Source organism: Silurus meridionalis, chromosome 13, assembly GCF_014805685.1.
Source record: "Silurus meridionalis isolate SWU-2019-XX chromosome 13, ASM1480568v1, whole genome shotgun sequence".
NCBI lineage: Eukaryota > Metazoa > Chordata > Actinopteri > Siluriformes > Siluridae > Silurus > Silurus meridionalis.
The window spans coordinates 22,178,592-22,204,528 of record NC_060896.1 but is presented as its reverse complement, the minus strand read 5'-3'; the positions used below and the strand labels follow the sequence as shown (position 1 = coordinate 22,204,528).

General features: G+C 37.8%; 1 protein-coding gene across 1 annotated transcript in view; it reads left to right on the top strand.

The window, feature by feature from the left end:
• Positions 1–608: 608 nt before the first annotated feature.
• The window catches only part of LOC124395469 (segment polarity protein dishevelled homolog DVL-3), a 49,604-nt gene continuing 24,275 nt past the window's right edge, over positions 609–25,937 (top strand). The window contains exon 1 of the mRNA XM_046863969.1: positions 609–1,365. Coding sequence (XP_046719925.1) covers positions 1,205–1,365 — 161 coding nt within the window. The 5' untranslated portion in view covers positions 609–1,204. The remainder of the gene's footprint in view (positions 1,366–25,937) is intronic.

Here is a 25,937-nt window from a genome sequence, read left to right as displayed (position 1 = left end):
AAAAGAAAGAATTTATATGAAATTATGTAGTAAACCAAACGAACCCTGCCTTTCTCTTAGCAGATTCACAAGGTAGTCACCTGGAATGGTTTTCAGTTCACATGTGTGTTTTTTATTTGTGACTTTTCTTGCCTTCTTATTGTGCTTTAGACCATCAGTTGTCTTGTGCAGATGAAAGGGTGAGAATAAAGTCAATAACCCTGTTAGTGTTATTACAACTTTAATTGACTACATAATTATATATATGTTCTGTAATCATTTTAGTGGCTTCACTTTTAGTTTACAATGTTTAATACAACAGAAATAAAGAAGGAAAAAAACAACAAAGAAGAAGGCATGTCCAATATTTATTTATTTAACTGAAAAATTAAAAATGTACATGTTTATTATAATGACAAATGGAAACAAGCAAAAGTGGGCGGAGCCTTAATTAGTGACATTTATTTCAGGTAAACCATTAAAATAGCATGAGGGAAAAACACATTTCTGTTGATTTTTTTCATAATTATAGTGTAAAAGAATACATTATTCAGTTCATTTTTTTTTTTTTTATCATAAACGATTGACATGAACATGTAAAACTCTTTTTCCTGTAGTGATTTTTCTTCTTGTTGAACACTGTGCAATCTGGCAACCCGACAGCTGTTCCATAGGGACAGAGGGAACGCGGTCTTGTTCACGCAGAGTCCGTTGTGAAGCGGACCGCTGTTGTTGCTGCTGCTATCGCTGCTGCTTCTCCGGACAATACCAAAGCAAAAGATTATTACAATACCAGATGATTTAGCATGTTCGTTTCGTTCGCAGTTTTTATTAAACATATACGTTTTTATATCAGTTAGATAGTATAAGAATTCCAGTACAAGTTTACAGGCTATTAGGAATTGCTTGTAGTTTATTACGGTGTATTGTTATATAAAGTAAACCGATTTATCAACAAAAACGGCTGACAATATCAAACATTTGTAGGAATATTAAAAAAAATATTATTTTACCCTAAAGACTGAAGTTTATTCCGTGGATATTTCAACTGTAATATTCTAAAAAAAAAAAAAAACAACAAAAAAGTGTTGCAGCGCAGAATTCCACCGAAAAGAGCTCAGCGGTTTACCGGACCAGCCTTCACCGGCGTCCCGGCGCCCAGGAGCGGCTTCGGGAGGTACGCGAGTCCCGATGCTCCCGGCCTTCTCCACCCCAGCGGGCCGCAATGGGGGAGACGAAAATTATCTACCACCTGGACGACCAGGAGACTCCGTACCTGGTCAAAGTGTCAGTCCCGGCCGAAGAAGTCACTCTGGCACACTTTAAACAAGTCCTCAATAAACCCAACTATAAATTTTTCTTCAAGTCAATGGACGATGATTTTGGGTAAGATTTTCATTCTCTGTCCTTAGAAGACACTTGTTTGGGGGGGGGGGGGACACGTTATCATTATTATTATTATTAGTCTTTAAATCTCATCTGTCACATTTTTTCCATTCACACAGCCTGGTTTATTGTTTAGGAAACCGGTTTGGATTAAATGGAAATAAAATAAAGGATGTTTACACTCTATAGCTTGAGATGAAATAAATCTGAATCCCTTTCAAATGCTAAACACATGATGGAAATGGGAAAGATCTTTGCTATATATGGATAGGATTGGGTGTAGGGTTGGCATGTGCAAATCTGAAGTGTTTTTCTTTTGCTGTTTCTTTTTTTCTTTCTCTCTGAGGAGGTCTGCAGGGTTTCTCAGGTCAACCAGACAGACAGACTCTTTGCGGGAAAGCAGAGAAGAATAAGAGCCCTGTTGGTGAAAGAGTGAGGAATGAGCCAGGCTTGGCACTTACTCTGTAGGACAGGAGGGGAAATTGGTGAAAGTCATTTAGGGAGAAATGATCCTCAGCTTGGATTTAATGTTATGCATCTGGATGGATGGATGGATGGATGGAGTGAAAATGTAATCATATGACAGGTCTGTGAATGATATCCGACCTAAATGTGTTTATTTTGGCAGGTCTTTTTTTTTTTTTATTCAATTTACATTTATTTGTAGAGCGCTTTTAACAATGGACATTGTCCCAAAGTGGCTTCACGGCAATAAATAGGTTATAAAATACGAATTTATATGTTACAACCTATAAGTTTATCCCTTATCAGTTCATCCCTAAAGAGCGAGCCAGTGGCGACAACAGCAAGGAAAAACTCCCTGAGATGGTATGAGAAAGAAACCATGAGCGAAACCAGACCTCTTCTAAAGGGAACCCATCCTCATCTAGGTGGCACAGACATTTATTCATCATAGCTTCATCATTGTTGAGGTGTACTCAGTGATCTTAAATTGCAGTCCTAAGATATTGTGGAACCATCAACAGCTGCACCTTGTGGTCTCCAATTGAAGAGAACTCCATCCAGAAGTAGGGAGTTAGAAGGAATCAGGCAGATCTGAAAAGAAAGGAACAGGATCACTGGCACCTCAGGAGCATGTTTAACTAGACAGAAAGACAGACAGACAGAAAGACAGAGAGAGAGAGGTTGGGCTAATCAGGACTAGTCAGATTGGGCTAGTTTTAGCGATCCTTCATTTATAATTTATTTTGGATGAAATTGAAGTACGATATAATGAAATAACACAGCTATGTTAATCCCTACTGGGAAAATGAGGCCACATAAGGAAAAGATAAAAGAACGCATAAATTGCAGATGTGACGTGAACGATAAGAAACACGTTCCTTTTTTTATTTCGAGATTCCGGTTTTTTTTTTCTGAAATTTTTAAATCCCATTTAAGTTGTTTTGTACGGCACTCACCCAGAAAAACCCCCACATGATCTGTTTTATCCGTGACAACACTTTCAAGCGTTTTCCAAAAACGAATCGTTCACACTGAAATATCTGAAAATACTGTATATAGCTTATATATCGCTACATTGCATACAAAACGTACAGAACTTTGGTTTGCTATTCTATTTGGTTTGCTTTGAATGAACATGACAATTGCTGACAAAAGTAGTTGCCGTTGGTTACACTGTAAGGTTGCAAAGTCAGAAAAAAATGTCATCAGCATCTTGTTTGTTGCAAGTTGTATGAGTTGCATGACGATAAAAATGTCATGTTTTTGTTCCATTTTCTTAGTCTGCATGACAACTTGAAAGCGACATTTTCAAAAATGTATCCTTCTTGGAGGGAAAACTTTGGTTATCGCTTGTCAAAAATGCTGTCTAAATGAGGTAAGAAAGCCAAAACATGGTGAAAGTGTATACGGGTGAATTGTGGACATAATGAAAGATTAAGTGCATTGGTGCAATTGATCTTCTGGCAGAAGACAATGATTAAAAGAATTGTTTTGTTTTTTTTCTCAGTAATATAAACATGATTATATTGAGCATTATATTATAAAGGAATTCAAAAATAGGATAATTTATACAGGAACTAAAACAACCACTCTACAAACGTGGTGTGCAGAAAAGCATCTCTGGACACCTGGTCACCACAAAAAGATCACCCGTCCTTTTTCCTGTCTTCGACTTCCTTGTTGCTGTCGGCTTGTCTCTTGTTTTTGGTTGAAAAGAGTCAAACATGGATATGGTCTTGTGCTCATCCACTTTTCTGCTGGTTGTTTGAGGTACCATTACTTTCTCGTCTGCTTAAACTAATCAGGCCATTCGCATTCTCAACTGCTGCTTTCTGAATGTTTTTTGTGTTTCGCACCATTCTTTCTAAACCTGACTGTTCCCACGCGAGCTGCAGCGAACATAATTTTACCTACAAAATTGAGTCATCAAGGCTGCATTAGTCATTTATGCTGTTAGCATCGAGTCCTCCTCTACACAGACATGTATTAGGGTATTTGAGGCAATTTTTTTTTTGTCCCTCACCCTGCAAGATTAGTTTTATTAGCCTGATTGTTTCTTGGGATAACTTTGAGACCTACTGACAGGTCATGAACTTTACAAAGAACTATAGTAGCAAATAGGCAGCATATTGCTGTAATAATTTTTCTTTTTTTCTCTCTCTCTCTGGAGGCAATAGCTTTTGTTCCTGCTAGCTTCTTAGACTTATAACCTTTTACTTGTGGTACCTTTACAACACATCACTGCCATAGCATTTATATTTATTCACTGTACATTTATATATGCGTGTACATGCATTACATATACTTACATATTTATCTAAACTTGTCACTTTGCACAATTGCTACTTTTTGCACTTCTGGTAGATGTGAAATTGCATTTCGTTGCTGTGTACCTGTACAATGCAATTACAATAAAGTTCTATCTATCTATCTATCTATCTATCTATCCATCCATCCATCCATCCATCCATCCATCCATCCATCCATCCATCCATCCATCCATCCATCCATCCATCCATCCATCCATCCATCCATCCATCCAGGCACCTTTTTCTGAGAGTGCACTTTAAACATGCATTATATGGACAAACGTATTGGGACACCTGACCTGATTTCCATCTCAATTGTTACCACATAGTAGGAAGGACATAAGTGTATAGGATGTCTTTGGATGTATTAGATTGGTTTTGAGTGATCTACTACAGAGCTCTGACCTCAACCCTGTTAAACACCAGAGATCAGAGATTAATTGGAACCCAGACTGCACCCTTTTACCTTAAATTAGTACCTGAATTTACTACAATTCTTGTGGCTGCATGAGTACAAATCTCCACCACAACATCTAGTGGAACATCTTCCCAGAAGAGTGGAGGTTAAATGTGGAATGGGGTGTGCGAAAAGCACAGAAACTTATGGTCGGGCTTCTACAAAATTTTGTCCCTTTTGTGTCTAATGCGCTGAACCTCTAGCACGTTTCCTTATATAACAGATATGCATTTTATGATAGATTGTTTTTTTGAAGACCCACTGCCACGTTTGTATCCATGGAGAGTTGCTTTTCTTGGCATGGTGAGGCACTTTCACATGTATCCACTGTATATTGCGGCTAGGCCTCTCACACACACACACACACACACACACACATTGTCTGCACCCAGTTCAGGTAAGTAAACAGCAAGCAGCCGCTCACTCCAGCTTATACGATTAAACAGAGCCAGACATGTGGTCTGCTTTGGATACTCTGTGGTCGTAGGTCAGATTAGCTCATTTACAAGATGTTCTGCATGGACATGTTTTCTGGTTATTGTTTTTGGAAAATATCCAACTTGCACATAACTAATATTGATGACTCTTTAAAACATTATTACCTCTCCTGCATTTTTCAGAGTGAATTACGTTTTTTCTCATACGCTTGTACACTACGCCCCGCCTTATCTGGATATATTTGCTAACAATCATCTCAGCATATTCAAGCTGTTATAGGTTGTTTCCATAGGAAATCATCCACTGAAGGTTGGTTTGATGCGATTCCTAAAGCAAACCATTTTTCCTATAACAGCACGTTCTTCCACATTCACAATTATGTTACCTGGTATTTTCTGCTATACCCATACGGGACGCTGTGAATTCATTGTTACTATAGAAACGCTAACGTTTTAGAACGAACGCATCAACTGTAAACTGTGAGCGGTGGCGTTAATTAGCCGACACCTTCTGACCAATCACGATCGAGGATTCAACGCCGCTGTGCTCTGTAATAATGAACTAATAAATGTGTGTAGTAATTTGGTTCCTTTTTACAAAAATTTTCTTTTATTGCTGAAATTGCATACAAGGATATCTGTGGAAACTGAACCCAACATACTTCTGGTGCTCATGAAGCACAATCGAATGAATTGATCTTATTGAAATGAACTACATGAAGGCACGATGTTAATTAATAACATTTTCGTTTTTTAGGTTTCTAAATTCCATTGTCCTGATGTAGGTTCATTTCACACATGCGCTCGTTGTTACAATTTCAGCTTTCTTCCACATCAGCATCTCACTTTCCAGTAACATGCTCAAACAAACTTCGCATATTTATTCAGGACTCAGTGTTCGGCAGCCAGCTGGCGTGCCTTTGCTGTGCTGGTTCGCTGCTTGCTATGTCTTCTAAGAGTTTTGTTTGGAAAATGGATGATCAGGGGTGTAAAGGAATGGTGCAGCTAAAAAAACTTTCCCTCAGCCCAAAAGTGGTCTGGTTTTGGTGTAGCACTGAAGAGGATGTAGATGCCAAATAATGTTTCTTGCACTGAATGTTTTAATGGTATCAAATGATTTCCGTCTATAGATTATAAATATTACATTTACATGTACATTTTGAAGACTGAACATTATGAGGTTGTTGGCGTTACTTCCTTGCGCCATTTTTCCGTGATATTTTTAACGTTTTCTCAAGTTTGTCAAATTCATCTTGTGTTTTGGACCATTTATCAAAATGACCATATTCACTGTATATGTTAATTTAAATGCAGAAATCATCCATTTAGATCAGCAGTGTTGTTAGAAATGTTTACAACAGCAGCCTCAGTCTGCATGTGACTGGGACTGGGAGTGTGTTAATATAGAGCTTTATTAAAGTGTCCGGAACTGCATGCGTGTGTGTGTGTGTGTGTGATTTAAGACCTCGATAAAAGAAAATATAAAAGCAATGCCAGAGGGTTTGATGCGTCAAGATGCTCAAGCGCAGTGGCACAACCGCTTTTCTATGTGTGTGTGTGTGTGTGTGTGTGTGTGTGTGTGTGTGTGTGTGTGTGTATGGCCCACATAGTAAAAAGTCCCGGAGATGCGTTACATGGACCCATCATAACTTGAAAGTCAAGGCATGGCTAGCGTACCCACGAGTCTCAAAAAACGCTGACCAGTGTGGGGTAGTATACTGTAAATTGTTAATAATTTAACAAATCACAGTACATCATTAGGCAAAACACAGCAATTTATATTACCGTAATGTATAACTTTTACAGTATTTACAGTATGTATGTGGCAACGGGCGGTTATACATGAGCAGCGGTTTGCGAGTGGAAGGCGGAGCTGGACTTGGCTTGAAACGGCAATAACAGAAAAAATACACGTACTGACACAGAGACGTCTGAACTCTGTTGACCCCTTGTGAGATTAAGACATCTCACGAGGCAGGACATTTGTACATCCTGGAAGCGTCCCAACTTATCGTACATAAAAAGTAAAAAAATTATGAAAATAATAATCATAAATAAATTTGTAGCACCATCGACATTTGCAAGATTGAAAAAAAAAATCGAGCCATAGTACCACGGGGACAACTTGTAAATTTGTTTGTGCAAATTGATGTCTGATGTTCATACAAGCCTTGTGCATGAACTGTTATGATGCAATAGAAAGAGCGCATTAATGTTAACTTGTTCGGAACTGGGAATGCATTTATCGATTATTTAAGTAATCGATTTTTCTTCCGATTATTCCATCAATTAATCGGATAAGAAGCTTTTCTTTATTAAAGAGCAATACTAAATATACAAATATTTTCCTCACCCATCACTGTTTTCTCCCCGTTCCTCCATTTTTCATTCTGCAGCATCTTCTGTCAGCATCTCTTCAGAAATCAGGCAAACTTTCTTTTGTTGGCCAGTAATGAAAGCCCATTAACACTTTCATACAACAACAAAAGAAAGTTTGCCTGAATTAGATTTTTTTTTCTTGCAATTCTGAATCTTTTCTCGCAATTCCGTCTTTTTTTTCCTCACAATTCCAAACGTATTTCTCACGATTCCGACTTTGTTTCTCGCAATTCCAAAATTAAAATTAGGCACTTTTTTTATGTGGAGGAAACGGGCTTCTATAGTGTTTACCTGTCCAGAGCGCTCCAGAGATTAGCGGGAGGTGCGTCTGTAATAATGGTCCTGGGGGAAACACAGTGCTCCGTGTGTAGTTAAAAGGATTAAACAGAGCAAATAATTTGCCTTGATGCATTTTTTTTATTATAATTATTCGCGTTACTTGGGAAGTCGTTTCAGCCCTGTTCAGAACTACAGTACTTCCTGATCTATTATATAATGCAACATTTTTTTTAAATGCATGCCTTTTGTTATATTTAAGCATGCAAATATGCTCTGCTATAATAGTAATTATTTTACAATGTTATTTATTGAATATTAGATTACTGCAATTCCTTGTATTTTTAATTTTCGGTTTTGGTTGAGAGAAACTTGCGTAACTTGTTAGCTACTTGTTGCTCAGGTGCAAATATAGAATCAAAGCGGTTCTCCTAACCATTAGGTTTTTTTTTTTGTGGCTATTAAACATCCTCTTCCACAGTTCCTATTTGCTGTTATAATAGCCTCCACTCTTCTGGGAGGATGTTTCAGTAGATTTTGAAGTGTGCTTGTGGAGATTTGTGCTCATTCAGCCACAAGAGTTTTAGCAAATTCAAGTACTGATTTAAGGTGAGGAGGCCTGAGATTCATTTAGCAGTCAAATTCAACCCAAAGGGGTTCAGTAGGGTTGAGGTCAGAGTTTTATAACAGCGTAACCAAGATCTTTTACTAAAACCCATGTAAACCATATGTTCATGAAACTGGCTTTGTGCACAGAGACATTGTCATGCTGGAACAGGCTTGGGTCTCCTAGTTCAAGTGAAGAGAAAATGTCATGCTATCGTATTCAAATACACCTGATACAACTTTGTGCATGCAGTGCGAACAGTTTGTGGAAGAACTCCATATGGCAGTAAAGGACAGGTGTTTCAATTCTTTGTCTATATTGTGTTTTTTGGCTGACTGCCGACATTTGGGGTAAGATAAAAATTGTATACATTTAGTTTTTACCCTGAGCTATTCCTAGTCGAGTTCACAGAAAGTCAAAGCTGGGAATGTCGAGCCCTCAAGCTTTTAACTCAACTGCTTCAACTACATGAAGCTACATGCGTGTGTTAGAGGCTGCCTCAGTTGTAAGTCAGGTGCAAACTATAAGTTTAAGCAACTGGAGTTGGAGTTCAACTAAGTTCAACTGAATGAAGAATTTAGCAAATCTAAAGCTTATTGAATGAGCTTCAGAGAGACCTAGTTGTTTTTTTTTTTTTTAAATAGCAAAAACTATATACAAAAGCTTTATTTGAACAACATTACTAATACAAAATGACTTACTGGGACATAAGTTCTGTAGCTGTGCTAAAGTCATTCCACTTTCTCGGGCAATATTGCAGTTAAGCAGGGCCCGTGTCTTTTGAAGGATACTTTTCAACTGCTATAGTGTGGTTCTGTGACAAATGACACACATTGTAGGTAATATTGTCACACAACTACATTATAACATTCGAAAAGAGCTTTTTGATAGTTTTCAAGACACCAGCTCTGCTCCATTGCAAACTACAGATGGTTACCCCGAGTTACGATGCTTCGACTCACCATTTTTCGATCTTACGATGATGAGAGCGATACGACAAAATTGTAACTATGTACGATACGTTTACCGCGCAGCTGGCATGAGCGTATCCCTGTGAGATGCCCCACTCTAGCTAGCGGTCGATGAAGTGAAGTTGTCTCAGTGTGTATTTTTTTCTGTTTTAAACGGTTTCAAACAACAATTTTTGGTGATAAAAGCAAGTCTTCCAAGCGCCAAGTGTATGTCCTGCTGGTAGTAAAAAAAAAGAAGAAAAAAGCCATCATTTTAGAGCAGATAATAAAAATTATAAATCCTGTCACTGTCATAGCACCATCTTCGACTTACGTATCTCCATCGTAAGTACAAGACTACCTGTATAGTGCCCGAGAAAAAAAGAATGCAAGCACTTTAGCCGATTTTGGAGCTTTATTATAAAAATGTACATCATAAAGCCTCAATTGTATAAGAATGGAATTATCATAATTATATGAGGTGAGTCAGTCATTTTTTACAAAGCAGACTCTCACCTTCTGTATGGGACAGTTTCAGCTTTGAGCAGCTCCTTCAGTGACACACTGTTACATCCTAAGTGTATGAAGGAGCGATACAGACGGTCTTTTCTCCCTTTACAAGACTTTACACTCAGAGCTGCTCCCAGTGAACCAGTCACCATCACATACACTGTTATTACTGTTTAACTGTGCAATAATTACAGTTTTTTATGTGCAATAACAATCATTTAAAACCGTGCAATATTACCTATGTGCAATATGTCTGATAGTGTCTACCTATTCGTGGTCTCTTTTTCTTCCTTTGTATTTGTGCATTGTGTTGTATATACTGTTATGTTTCTACATTTTTTTTTTTTTATATTTGCACATTTATTTTTCTTTGCTGCATTTCCCCACTGTGGGATGAATAAAGGTATATCTTATCCAAACTTAATTTTATTTTTTTTATAAAATATTTCGAAATACTGCTAAATTCTTCATCAGATTCTTTTGCAGTCTTTTCTTCAGTTGCACATGTTGCACATGCCACGGACTGGATTAATGTCAGACAATATTTTCACAGACCGGCCTTTAAGGTGTGGTGGATAAATACAACAAAATAAAATGATACGAACGAATAAAAACTGGTATTTTTAAATATAATAATAAACATGAGTATGGGTTTGAATTTAGCTGTAATGTATTATGTGTTAGCGGACAGAGCAGCCCCTTAAAGAAGGTAGTGGCTGTAGGCAAGACGTGACCAAGCCAAGCATCATGACATGCATCAAGAGTGAGCCATAGACAGATGTGTATAAAAAAACAACAAAAAAAACCCAGAAATGATGTAAGTTATGTATTCTTTCTGTGTGGCCCAGGTGTTGGGGACCACTGATTTAAACCCCCTGTACTTTGTAGATACCTGATAACTGTAATGACTGTTACTCCTAGGATTTGTAGCTGTGAGAGTCTTTATTTTTGTATGATTACACTTTCTCCTGTTTTTGTTTAGCTAGAAAGACAAGGAAGGCATTGTATTTTCTTGTCTTTTCCTTTTTTTTCCTCCCCCCTATTTTTCCCTGCAAATCAGTGTAAGCAGACAGCGTCACTTTGCGTTTATTGTTTAGGTGTTGCTCAACCCAAAGCTATTTTCCAGCACTAATCTTCCATCCAGCTATTTTCCAACAAGGGCAACAAAACTATGAATGCCTTTGAGTCTTTGTTTTTTGATTAAGCTCCTCGCTCAGCTGATCGAAAGAGTCTTCGCTAATACAAAGTAGCTTAGGATATAAGACATAAGGAAGAATGATTTTGATTTGAAAGAGTGATTTTGTTGCGACATTGGCAGAACAACTCTGATTAGCATGACCATGGTTTTGACTTTTCTTAGGCAGCCCTAAACTGTGATTCTTGCGTGTGACGTATTAAACAGTGAACCAGTTTAGTACAAATATGTAGCAGTATTTCTTTGACCATAAACTTGCCTCAAACATGAGTGTGAGATATGAGTTGCGTGTAACTAAATGATAAACACATTAAATATCCTCTTCTTTGCTAAGGGATTTTTATTTGTTTTTTTAAGTATTCAGTTAAATGTAATTCATCATCACAATTTTATCCCTGCATTTGGTTTTGAATCGGGAGAATTAATTTACTGTGTGGACAAAAGTATTGGGACACTTTTCCAGGCACATGTGGTTCTTTCCCCGAATTGTTACCAGATTGATGCAGTTGGAGGCACACAATTGTATATAATGTTTATTAATGCCATAGCATTACATTTAGTCTTCAATTGAACTAGGAGACCCAAACTTGTTCCAGCATGACAATGCCGCTGTGCACAAAGTTATTTCCATAATTTCCATAATTTGGAGTGGAAGATCTGGAGTGGTCTGCTGCAAAGTTCTAACCTCAACCATACTAAACACCTGTGGGATGAATTGGAACGCTGAATAAACAGTATCTGACTTCACAAAAACTCTTGTGGTTAAATAACCACAGATTTACACAAGCACACTCCAAAACAACACTACAGTAGACTGGAGGATATTATGACAGGAAATATGGACTGAATGTGCAATAGGATGTTCAGAAAACACAGTAATTTTATGGTCAGGTGTCCACAAACTTTTGTCCATATAGTGTATTTTGACCTATTTACTGTAATTTCCGGACTATTAAGTGCACCCAGATATAAGCCACACCCACTGAATTTGACAAAGATTTTTATTTTGAACATAAATACTCCGCACCTGTCTATAAGCCGCATGTCTACATTGAAACTAATGAACTTTACACAGGCTTTAATGAAAGACAGTGTCTGTAACACGACTTGTATCTAAACAGTAGCCTACCAAGAAAGTCATTGTTCACTGTCTTCCTCCTTCCTTTCACAACAATTTCTCTCGGGAGTTTTTCATTTGGCATCGTCGTGCATTTAAAAATCACCATTGGTGAAGCTTTTCTCCCGATGCCGTGCAGCTCAGAACACAGGTGAAGTGCGTTTTTTCATCCCCGGTTGTTTTCAGCGTGACGAATGATTCGCATTTCCTGTTGACAGTCCGAGTGAGCGGCAGGTCAAACGTCAGAGGAACCTCATCCATATTTATGATGTGGTGCGGCCCGATTCAGTGGTAGCGCACTCGATTTAATATAAAGAATTTTATTGGTTCACCTAAATCCGTTCGGCAATTTCATTGGTCTAATGTTATGCGGCTCAGTTTTTTGGCTTGAAGCTTGTAAAATCGGGAAAACACCCGGAAAAATCCATAAATTAGCCGCTTCATTGTTTAAGCCGCGGGGTTTAAAACGTGGGGGAAAAGTAGCAGCTTATAGTCCGGAAAATACAGTAAACACAAACACGATTATTATCAGTGGAGATGTGTCAGGTGGTTCTTTGCCTTCACATGATGCATTAAAATCATGCAATGCACACCTCGCCCTGGATTGTACCTTACGTGTTCGAGTGGTTGCATAGAAATTTATCATAAAACCTCTAAGAAAAAAACACGAAAAAAAAGATGCTGAGTAAAGCAAAAGTCTCATGTAATATTTTTTTATGCTGGATCTTATGTTTTTTTTTTTTTTAGGTTATCCATGCATCAGTCTTTTATATGTTACCTAAAGATGAGCTGTTAAACGTTTGTAGGCTTGCAGTTAAATTATGGTTGTAACCAGCAGATTCGAGTTTGGATTGAATCCAAACGGGGTCAAGGTCACAGCAAGGTTGAATGTCTGAAATAGTTTCAATTCATGACTGAAGGGTGTTTCTGGAAAACCTATTAGTATCAAGAAGGGCAAGAATAGACGTGTTGGTGTTGGAGGAATCAGCAAGCAGAGCAATCAATCTAATTTAGCTGTTTGTGGAAAAAAAAATACTGTACTGTATATGGTCAAAAGTTTATGGACATCTGATTGCCACACCCATATGTTGATATTCCTGCTTCAAAGCTGAAAATACAATTTTGGAATTTTGGATGTAAGCGGTGATCCATGATCGCAGGTTTTTTTCTTTTCTAAAGTCGGAGTAGAAGAACCCATGTCCTGCACAGAGTTTTGACCTTAAATGGGACATAACACAGTTTCAGCCAATCTTCTTAATCCTGAGTACCTATAGAGTGTTATTGCAACCTTTATATCTCAGAACAGTCTTAAGTTTGATCAGTTTTATAAACGAAAGATACAGCTTTTTAACGCTTCTTTCCGAAAACAGCCGAGCTGTGGGCGGCGCTAAAGTGTCGCGTAGGCGTTCAGCTTTTGCGTAGCGATTGTCTGCGAGCTGTGACATTGCTATAAATAATGCAGGACCAAAAACCTTATAGTCTTCAATTAATTATGGGTAACAATCAGATCCATTCGTGCATATTTGATCCAGAATCGGAACAACGACTACAGGGGACATGTATGGAGACGTTCTGCATTTATATTTTTTGCATTTGTGCAGATGCTCTTATTTAGACCGACTTAACAATTATCTTATTAATACAACCACTTTTTTAGTTTTAAGGGCCTTGTTTGAGGGCCCAACAGTGGCGGCTTGGTTGTGCTGGGATTTCAACTCATGACCTTTCGATCAGAAGCCCAACATCTTAACCAAAGCTCAACATCTTAACCAACATCCTCTCATGCAAGTCCTGTGCAATGCTGCCAATGACTTCCATAATCGAATGAAGCATGTTGATGGGCGTGCTCTTGCTCTTGCTCTGGTTCTGGGCTGGGAAAGTGCCTGTCCTTCGTGATGTCATGAAGGGCCATAGTTAAAAAAAAAAATAATGTATACGAACCGGGAAGGAGTGTGTTTGGCACATAAATACTCTGTCATACGTTCAGTTCATTGACTTTGTCTGTGTTTAGCATGACCAACTCTTTAACAGTGTAAAGAACTCAGAGTACATGAAATAGTTTTAGACCTCCGTTGATTTGAGTGAACAGCTTTGAGATGAACTGGAAGCCTGACTGCAACCCAGGTCTCCTTCAGTACCTGGCCTCACACATATTTTTGTGGCTGAATCAACACAAATCCACCGCAGAGGTAAGCTTTCCTAGGAGAGTGGGGACTTTTATAGCAGGAAAGGTGTGCCAACATGGAAATGGAATGTTTTCTTTGCACATATCCACAAATACCACACATTCTGTCGCTCTACAATTAAGACGACCACTAGTAATAAATGGGACTTCTGGTGTCTAAAGTCAAAAAGTTACTACGTACAAAAATAGCCACACCGCTGGAATACAAAAATGTGGCCGATATTTATAGAATAAGCCGCCGATTAAGTTTTAGAAGCTTCAGAAGGAGGTAGCAGGTTTCTCAGAGGGATTCTTTTTATAATATAGGCGAAGAGATGGAGAACTGATTGTGACAGAAATCAGTGTTGAAATAGGTTTTTGGTCTTAACAGCAAAGGAGTTTATAGCACCTGGCTTCATTTTCCTGATGGGTTTTGTGTGTGTGTGTGTGCGTGTGTGTGTGTGCGTGTGTGCGTGTGTGGTGGGCTGTCATTCTCCCTCAGGACTCTCATACAGCAGCTGCCTGGACTGTTCAGTCATTAGCATCATGATGATCATCCCAATATATGCACAGCATGGACAGATGGAGCACCAGGCTATGATCGGACGCCATGATTGGGCCTATTTATCGATTAGCTGTCACATAGAAGAATCTTTTGAATCGATTAGAGCATGAGATGTTTTTTCTCGATGCAACACTCGTACAAGAAAGGTGAACAAATGAACGTACTCCAGTTTGTTAACAGTTCTGGTTCATATATTGATGGCACTTTTCATTTCCTGTGATCAGAAAATCGTTACAACACAAAAGTTGAAACTTACGTGACACTGAGAGCCAATAGCTGTTACACATGAGAACCCAGTTTTGTGAGGTCTGGAACACACACTGCTGCCCACTGCTACTAAATCTTAGCCCACCCCATAATCACATTAGTCTGACATGAAGCTTCGTTCATGCCGATGGGAGTTTTTACTGTCCGACCAGGAAACTGAAAAAGAACCACCGCATTAGTGCGTCATTGACATATTCGGAAATCGCATGTTTTCCTGGATTGTGGCGAGCGTGAGTCATAAATATTGACTTCACTGTAATTTTGCTGCCGGATTCGGATTGCGGAGCTGATCCATTCAGCATGTTCTCCATCTTTCTCTCTGTCTTACTCTGTCTTTCCATCTTTCCATCTTCTTGCATCAATTTTGCAATCTGGACTCTTTTTTTAACTACTTATTTTGTCCTCTCTTTTTCTTTAGTAACTTTTAGCTGTTTTGCAGATCTGCAGATGATGGGCGGGTAAAATGACTGGTATTTTTTTTAAACTATATCTGGCAGCATCACTGCATAATCCTGCAAGAGGTTTGCATATGAGAAATAGTGTGTGAGAGAGGTCACTGTGGCCCTGGCTCGTTTTAACAGTCGAGGTTCTTTCCGTGTGCATTCTGTTACTTTGTCTCAGCCTGAATTAGTGTTTCTTCATGAGGCTGACCTACTTTCCCTGCTTTATTTTCCAGCCGTGTTTAGTGCCTGCTGGGGTTTGAAACTATGAGCCTGTGTGCATTTGGGAATATTTACCTTTGGAGTTTGTGTGCATTTTGATGCTTATTGGCATTGTGTGTGTGTGTGTGTGTGTGTGTGTGTGTGTGTGTGTGTGTGTGTGTGTGTGTGAGTGTTTAAGCAGTGTGGTTTATTAATCCAGAAGTTGTCTTTTTAGTGTGTTTTGTGGTGTGTTTGACAGTGATAGCAGGCTCTTTATTTGACTTCTAGCTATCCATCAACCTTATTCCTCTCTCTCTCCCTCGTCTCATTCTCTTCCTTCACTCCCTTTTCGTGGGGGTTCAGGGTTCCTATTTGTCTGCTCTTGTCTGGAGCAAATTTAATCAAAGCTGCCTGTGAAGACAAAATTCCTCTTTATTAGCGGTCAACTCTGCCTACAAATCAATGCAGCCTTTCCACACACCCACTCACACACACACACACACATATATATATATATATATATATATATATATATATATATATATATATATATATATATATACACACACACACACGGACCGGATACAGTGGCCCGGTTCCACTGGGAATGCACGCCCTGGATGGTGTGTGTGTGTGTGTGTCCTTCAAGGTCAATATCAGACCACTAGCAAGCTTTTATTATAGAAGTAAAACACAATGAAGATCATCTACTAGCAGTTTGAAATATTGTTATTTTATCTGCCATGATGTTGAACAAAATATATTTTTTACTATTTTTTGCGTTAACTTAACGTCGATTCTGACCCAAATAGAGATTTTTGACACAGAATTGAGTTAGGATTAAATCAAGATTATGGTTGGAAAGTCGATTCAAGCACAAATGTAGAAAAAAGTTACTACTGTTTTCCATTTTTTCCCTGATAGTTTCAGGTAAGGTTGTTGGGTAAACACTTTGCCAGAGAGTTAATGTTTTATTTTAATGAACTTTGTTTCAAAAGCAATTCTTGTTTTTAACTAAATTATATTAAGACCATTCAGTATAGTAGCATATCAAATTTTAATTTTGTGTATCGTTACAACAACAAGGTCGAATTGAAAATATATTGGCTCTAAAACCATAATATTCTAAATTATTAAAAAAAAAGAAAAAAGTAAAACAGTTGATGCGCCAAACCAAAAGAGTGTGCATAATATAAATATCTAAATATATTTTGTAATTGCAAAATATCAATTTAGTTTTCTATTTCGATTACATCATTCAGAGGATCTGGAGATTCAGACTACTCAGAATTCCCAATACATATTCCTAATGTGCAGAAAATGAAGCTTATAAACATGTGGTTTCAAATTAAGCACAAATTCATAGTCCATAGTGATGTTTGACACTCAGGTGTCCATTTGGTAAATATTGTGCATTCATGTTATTATCAACGTATAAATCATAGGCATCATTTGAACGATTTAGACTGGTTAAAAAAAACATTTACAGAGTGTGGTTGTGCTCATTCATTTACAAGGGTGTTAGAAATGAGCCTGATGAAGGTTGATGAGGCCTAAGATTCAGCGTTCTAATTCATACTGAAGGTGTTTGATAGGGTTGAGGTTGAAGATTTATAGCAGGCAATTAATGATGTTCCACTCCAACTCATGTAAACCATACGTGGAGCTCACTTTGTTAAGTGAGTTTGGGTCTCCTAGTTCAAGTGAAGGGAAAATGTAATGCTACCCCATCCAAAGACATCATATACAATTGTAAGGCTTTTAACAGTTTGTGGAAGAAGCACATATGCCTGGAACCATCAGGTGTCCCAATACTTTTGTCCATACAGTGTAGCTCTAACTAATATTAGGTAAAAACCGCTGCCACATATTGTACATAAAGTATTCCAGGTTATTTGTTTTGTGCATATTTACTCCTGCGTAAAAAGAAAACTAAGCCCAAAATGTTAAACATGAATCTTATAATGGTCATGATTAGAGGTAGACTGGATTATATCGATACCGATTGCTAGGTTGAACCGTACTTGCCGATAATTGAATAATCAACCAATTCGTTATTTAGATGTATACTGTATTTTAAAAAAAAACAGCACTCCATGAAAAAATAGAACTGGATTTTATTAAAAATAACAGTACTGAATCATGAAATGTTTGCCAAATGAAATAAATATTAATATATTTATTAATAAATATAGTTATATAATTAATGAATAATACATATAATATAGCACACTCTGTGCAGCACACAGTCTCACTTGTAAAAGCAAACAGCTCATAGCATCAGTGATTCACCTCTAGATGGTGCTCTTGAAATGACAGCGGACTGAAAGCCGGAAAAACTATCCAGATGGATTTTTGCTGATAGACAATGGTTCCAGCAATCAACTCTTGGTGCCTTTAGTCATGACAAATTAGTGGCCAGGAAATGATCAAGAACAAAACAAATGCACACCTTGGACTCTCCTGTGTCATCATTCACCTGTATACTTTTGCTGTAAGGAACTGGTTGAAGGAAAAACTAGAAACAAAGAAAAATTCACTTGTATAGTCTTTTTCTATACAAAGGTGAAATCATGATATAATTAAACTGCTGGATGTAAAAAATAACACGTCTATTTTTACAACATTTTTACCTGCTCGAAGCTCAACGTTGTGTTAATTACTCACAAGTTGCAAAATTTATATATTTGACAAAGGTTGTGGTTGAGAAGTTGATTCAGACACAAAAAAGTAGAAAGAAAGAAGATACAATTTGTTTTTTGTTTTTTTTGATTGCTTCATGTAAGGTTGTTGGAGGTTGTAAGTTAGGTCGAAATTTCTTTTAGACCTGGCAACCCTGCACACGAACCAAGAAACCAACAGGGAATTAAATCTTATACTAACATTTATTTTATAGATATGTTTTAAATAAAATTAAAAGTTTAATATTTTGCCCTTTTTGCCATTTTTCCGTATACTTTTCTAATCTTTTCTTTTTTTGGATGCTTTCTAAATACTCAAACTAGCCCGCTTAACATTAAGCATTCCATAGTCAGTGCTACCGAGATCCACCCCAAAGATGTCTAACCATGAAAAACATTTGCATAGCATTTTTCTTTTCCATTTATCCTAGGATGCCAAGAATTTTGTAGCTGACCTTTTTTTCCTGCCTTTTTTTCCCCCAAATCTAGCTGTTGTCAGGGGTTTTTTTTTTTGGGTGGGTTCTATTTTAAGGCGTGCAAATTCCAGTTAAATCCCAGTTAAATCTTGAGGGAAAAGTAATCTGACTCATGGCAATGTCCACTTGGTGAACTGTGGTACAGCATGCGATTTCACACAAGATGAATTTGGCATCAGCTGATACTTTCAGCACAAAAGTTCATTGCATCCTCAAATGACCCTATCGACCAGAAATCCCCACAATTAGGTTTGGCTGTAGGGATCTATTTTATTGCCAGGTGTAAGCATTCTTTCACATGTGTGGAGGTTCGGGCTGAATTCAGACAAAATCCCCCTAACATGCAGCAGGATTTCACATATCTTAGCAGCCAATATTTCCAATATTATTGCAACAGTTAAAAATACTACTATGGTGATTTTATGGACAAGAGGCTGTGGAGATGTTGAAAGAACTTGAGGAGAAATACGAGGGCCAAAAGCAGCAGCGAAAATGAGAGTATACTAGAAAAGAGCTTTTAGTGGAGGGAAAACTGTAAAGCTGTTATTTCCTAGCCTTAGCAGATATAAAGCCACACTGGAACACTGTGAAATCCACTCGGTTACTGCAAACTCAGAGGAACCCATGGCACATGTGAATGTTCCAAATGCATTTCCAAAAAATAGAGTAGCAGTGGCCAATATGTCAAAAATACCATATTGTGTTTTTCAAAGATGTTACGATACATGGTAGGAATCATTTTATATATATATATATATATATATATATATATATATATATATATATATATATATGGTTCTTCTCAAAACTTTTACCACAGTGTTCGAGGTACACGATTGTTTCAGATGTCTTTGGATACCCTAGCATGAAATTTTCCCTTCATTAGAACTATAAGACCCAAACTTGTTTCGGCATGACACTGCCTCTGTGCACAAAGCCAGCTTCATGATGATACACCAGGCATAACTTTATGCCCACCGATCAGGCATAATATTATGGCTACCTACCTAATATTGTGTTGGTCTCTCTTTTGCTGCTAAAACAGTCCTGAACGGTCAAGCATCAACAGCATTAACTTCTTCAGCAATTTGAGCTACAGAAGCTCGTCCAATGGATCGGACCACACCAACCAGCCTTCACTCCCAACATGCATCAATGAGCCTCGGCCACTCATGACCCTGTCGCCGGTTCACCACTGTTCCTTTTTTGGACCACTTTTGATAGACACTGACCACTGCAGACCGGGAACAGCCTACAAGAGCTGCAAGTTTGGAGATCCTCCGACCCAGTCGTCTAGACATTACATTTTGGCCCTCGTCAAATTTGCTCAAATCCCTACACTTGCCCATTTTTCTTGCTTCCAACACATCAACTTTGAGGACAAAATGTTCACTTGCTGCTTAATAAATCCCACCCACTATCAGGTGCCATGATGAGGAGATAATCAGTGTTATTCACTTCAACAGTCATAATGTTATAATGTCATAATGTTATACCTGATCAGTGTATAGAATATATATGTTAGAGCAGATATTGAGTGGTCTGCTATTGAGCTCTGGCCTAATCAATTAAGAAGCCATTTTGCTCATATGAGTAAAACAACAGCTGCCAAATTATATTTGTAAGTGTCACACAAGAATGCACTTTTAAAACATTAAAAAACACTTATTCCGGTCATCCTGTCATGTGTACATCTGCCATCTTTTTACATTATGGCCTGGAAACTGAAGCGATCATATCGGCGCTGTTAAATTAAATTTTTTTAGCTCTCTCCATTCTTTTTTTGTCACGCAGTCCGCATGCACGAGACACTGCGAGCGCTAACGGCATTTTCTCTGGAGCGCTTTCCGCGATTATGTGATCGCAAGCATTTTTATGCTTTTGGCTATCGCCGTTTTCTTACTGTCTCTTTTTTTTCAGTGATTTGTTCCGTCAATGAAATCAATTTTCCCCGCAATTTCTCTGCCCGCTTTAGAGCAGAAGTCGCAAAACATTTTTGTGATCATACCATAGCAAATTGATACTTTTGGTCGCAAATTTATTCGCAGTTTGGAGCTCTGAATCTGACCTCAACCCTATTAAACAACTTGGGGATGATTCGGAACGCTGACTGCACCTCAGGCCTCCCCATTCTACATCAGTTCCTGACCTTCTTTAATGCCCTTGTGTCTGAATGAGAACAAATCACCACAGGTACGCTCCAAAGTTTTATTGGGACTTATTCCCAGAAGAGTGGAGGTTATTATAACAGCAAATGGACACTAAATGTAGAATGGGATGTTCAAAATGCACATACGAATCTTGTGTTCAGGTGTCCACAAATTTTTGTCCATATAGTGTGTGGTCTGTCGGAATACATTTTGGTCAGATTGAGCACATTCTAAGTGAACGTGCTGCACTATAAACAACTGTAATCATAGTAACATATAATCACAATTGCATTCAGCTTAAGGCAGCTATTGTGGACATTTTCTAATTACCTCACTGAGCTAAAAAGTCAATTATTTCATCTCACGTAATGTATACTGTAAATGGCAATTTTGATACATGGGCCGAGGAACAGGATAAATTTAATGAACTGAAAAAACTAACATTAAAACTGCACGAATGAATTAACATGCAATGGCTTTATTATTAGTAGAGATGTGACAGTAATGCTCACGTAGCTGTGGATTATCCCTTACATATAATGTATTTAATCTCTTCAAACTTCATTTATTTTTTACTGTTTATTTTTAAAAAGTCCAATGTATTAAAAATATATATTGAAATCAAATCAGGAAAACACACCATTCTATCATTGACTATGGTTCAAGGTCTCAGAAAGTCCTTCACTATGTGTGCATAGCGTGTTTATACATTTTATAGATACAAGAGGCAAATGAAGTCCAAACAAAGGACACAAGACAATAACCCAAAAACAGCGCCTGAAAGAAGAGGATCTTCATTTCATTAATATGAAGCAGTTTTCTCAGGGAACCTCATTTCCTCAAATACACTTGAGGGGCTGGTTAATTAGGTGAAACCAAATGAGGTGAGAAAACTAAAAGATTTCATATGTGTCCCCTTAATAATGTGTCTTAGTTTTTATTGTCACTGCCTCTTTAGGGGTTAAAAAGTAATGAAATAAGAATATAGGGATCATAATGAAAATATTATAAAATTATAATTTCCTATTATATTACTTTTAACCCCTAGGTTAATAGTAAGAGTCGTGTACAGATAACTAGAGGAAGTGGAGTTGGAAAGTATTTGCACTTTTTCTACAATGTAATGTATTTTAAAATGCTATATGGACACACGTTCGTTTGTGGACACCTGACCATAAGATTCTTTGTGCTTTTTGAAAATCCTATTTCACATTTTGTCCCTATTTGCTGTTGTAGTAACTGCCACTCCTCTGGTGTTTCACAAGATTTTTGAGTGTTTGTGTGGAGATTTGTGCTCATTCGTGCACAAGGGTGTAAAGTCAGGTACTGATGTAAGGAATGGTGGCCTGGGGTGCACTCAATGTTTCATTTCATTTCAAGGTTGTTTAATGGGAATGAGGTCAGAGCTCTATCGCAGATCGCTTAAGATTTTCCACTCCAGCCCATGTAAACCATATATTCATAGTTCTGCTTTGTGCACAGGGGTATTGTCTGGCTGGATAAGATTTGGGTCTTCTCATTTACATGATGAAAAAATATAATGGATGTATTAGCAAGCCAGTCAGAATAGAGGTTACAGAAGAAATGTGAAAAAATAAAATTTTTACAGGCAGAGACCTTTAAATGTATTTAATATTTAAATATTCATTTCCCATTAGCATATGTACAAATTAAAATGAAAATGTATTACTTAATTTATCTGATTTGATGTGTAACATGTCAAAAGCATAAATGGTAGCAAAAAAATCAATTAAATGTAAATTGCCGTAAAATTAGACTGACGTTTAGGACACTTAGGATTGTATTTTCATCATAACACCGTGATATTCGTAGCAAAATTTATTGTGTATTTCAAAATGCATTCCGAGCCAAAGGTATAGAAAATATCGGTAGCACAATGGTGATATTTAAATGTCTTTTTAAATGCATTTAATGCATTGCCACTTAAAACTTTTGAGAAATGCATTTTTATTTAACACCCCGTGAAAATGTAGATACGTGGATGTGGATTTTAAAAAGGCATTCAGAGCTGGCCACGCCCTTTTTTTGGGGGGGGGAGAAGTCCGTCCACAGCTTCTGGAACAAGCTTCCTAAGCCCCATATATTTTTTCTTTTTAAGAAAGGTTTTTATTGTACGTACAAAGACATGCAAAGATGCTAAGTACCACATTATTTGTTTTTCAAAATGGATAACTAATCCTGTGACACTGAATTTATCTTATTACAGCTTATATTATGAAACATTTTAAACCATACCACCCTTTGTGTGTGTGTGTGTGTGTGTGTGTGTGTGTGTGTGTGTGTGTGTGAGCGAGAGTGAGTCATCATAGTGAAGAAATGGCTGGATTGAACTCATACGTGTCTTTCTCTATTTACTGTAATGTAAACGATCTTGCACATTAGGAAGCGTGTGCAGTGACGTCCAAACGCGAAGGACAAAGATGATTGATGGGCGTGTGCATGGATTTAATACAAGATCAGTTTTATTAGCCAACAAGCCTCACTTACAAGGAATTTTAACTTGGCAGTTGCTCAGGATATAAAAAGTTTAATGGTCTCCAGACTAGCATATCTGTCTGAGGCTCTGCTCCATCATCAGGACATTGTAAGGCAGTTTCACTTCAGACAACGCCTCAGACATGAGTCTGGCACCGGTCCGTGGGTCAATTGGTACCGGGCCGCACAGAAAGACATAACTTACATTATTTCCGTTTTATTTATTATCTGATTCTGAACGATAGTTTATTTTGGAGAATTACCAGATTCTCTCCGCCACATCTGTCTATGACTCACTCTTGATGCATGTCATGATGCCTCGGTCACATGTCTTACCTCCATCCGCTACCTTCTTAAAGGGGCTGCTCCAGTCGCTAACACATAATACATTACCTCTAAATTCAAACCCCCAAGCTAGCAAAATGAACAAACAACAACACAGTGGATTCGAGTTTATTATTATATTTATAAAATACCAGTTTTTATGCCACCCGTATCATTTTATTTTGTTGTATTTTCCGCCATACCTTAAAGGCCGGTCCGTGAAAATATTGTCTCACATTAAACCGGTCAGTGGCGCAAAAAAGGTTGGGGACCGCTGCATAAGTATATTACTGATCGTGCAATATGGGAGATCTAAATAATTGGCCGGTATCTGTAAAGAATTTTGGGGTGTATGTAGTAGAAAACATTAATGTAAAAATATAAACTAGCCTTTTATAGCTTAGTGTTTTAGAGACTAGGTTTTAGAGATGTGGTTTAAAATTGAATTTCATTGTTTACAAAGAAATACTTACAGGTAGGATTAGGGAAAGGAGGCCTAGGATTATTTCAAATGTTCAGAATTTTTTGTTATATTATGGTCCTGTAAAAAAATACAACATTTCTTTCTAGTGTATACAGGCTGCATAGAGGGACAATAAATACTCATTTGACTAATTGCAGCCATTTGACTCACCCTGTACTCGTCTTGTATATGTCTATTTGTACAGCGATCCCCGGAACTCGCGGGGGGTTACGTTTTAAGACCTCCTGCGAATTCCGCAAATCCGCAAATTTTGGTCGCACCCACGCAGCCCCTATGGTACCTTAGTGAAATCATCTGGACATTATGCCAGTAAGTTGGTTACTTTTTAAAGTAATGGACATAATTGCTTTATCACCTAAAATGATTAATACAATGATGTTTAGGAAAACAAAAATGTTTAGGAAATTTGTTAGTTAAAACATAGTTTAAAATGTTATTCCTAACGTTCCTGAACATTCGGTCCCGCTGCGGATTCCCGCGAATTGTAAGATAATCCGCAACTTGCTGTTGGTTAGGTTCCATATAATAACCCGCAAATTTTTCGAACCGTGAATTATCTGGGGTTGACCGCCACTTTATATGAGAGAGTATGAAAACGTTTACAATAATTCAAGCAGTAAAACGTATCTTTAAAAATGGAGTCTGTTTTGAAAAACAGTTTAGAAACATAGGTAGGAAATTCTCTTTCAAGAGTAGAGCATATTCTGTCTCTGCATTAAAAAAGTATTGGCAGGTTGCAGAAAGCACAGTGTGTTAAAAGTAATTGCAGTAGACTGTGATTAATAGCTGTCTAGTGCTACATCAAGTAGCACAGTCTTAAAAGATGTAGTAGTTGTAATAGCAGGGTGTAAAAGAGGGAGGTGAAAGATGTGGAGATATGAGAGGAAGTCGGGCTGTTAGCAGTGCATTATTATAGTCGACTGTAATCTCTTAGACAGACATTTAGAGTTTGGAAACTGCTAGACGGGCTGTCGAAGGATCATGTTCTTTCCTCTGTCTGTCCCAGTTTCGGTGAATGGGATGGGGGTGGGGTGGATTGAGTGGCTGCCTGAGTCAGGGACATCATGTTGCTGTTGCAGGACATTTCATCTAATGCCAGAAATTAATGCTCTGTGGAAAGTGTATACTGTATAATATGTTCTTGCCATATATATACAGTATATATATGGCATATGGTGTACGACATAATGTTGTTTTAGGCAGAATGTGAGAATTATTGCGTAATGTGATGTGGTACAATACAGTCATGTGACTACCTGTCCAACCAATTAACTTCATCAGATGCAGATGTATTTCGGTAATTTTAGTTATGACAGCTGTGATGCAAAAAGGTTTTAGCTTGTGTCGCCAAATACAGCGCGATGAAGTGGAAACGTTTTAGCCCTAAATGGAGAACAGAGGTGCTGTGCACATGTTCATGCATGAATAGTTGACATGCCACAGTTGACGTTCAATAAATCTTCACATGCTCGGCTTAACCTGTGTCTTGTTAAGTCTCTTCAAGTGTTTCCAAAATTTTATTTGATATTTAACTGTTATTGTATTATGGCATCACCGGTAGGTGTTACTATTTTAATTAGTAAGTGATGCATATAATGTTCCACAAATCGGGAGACGGATCA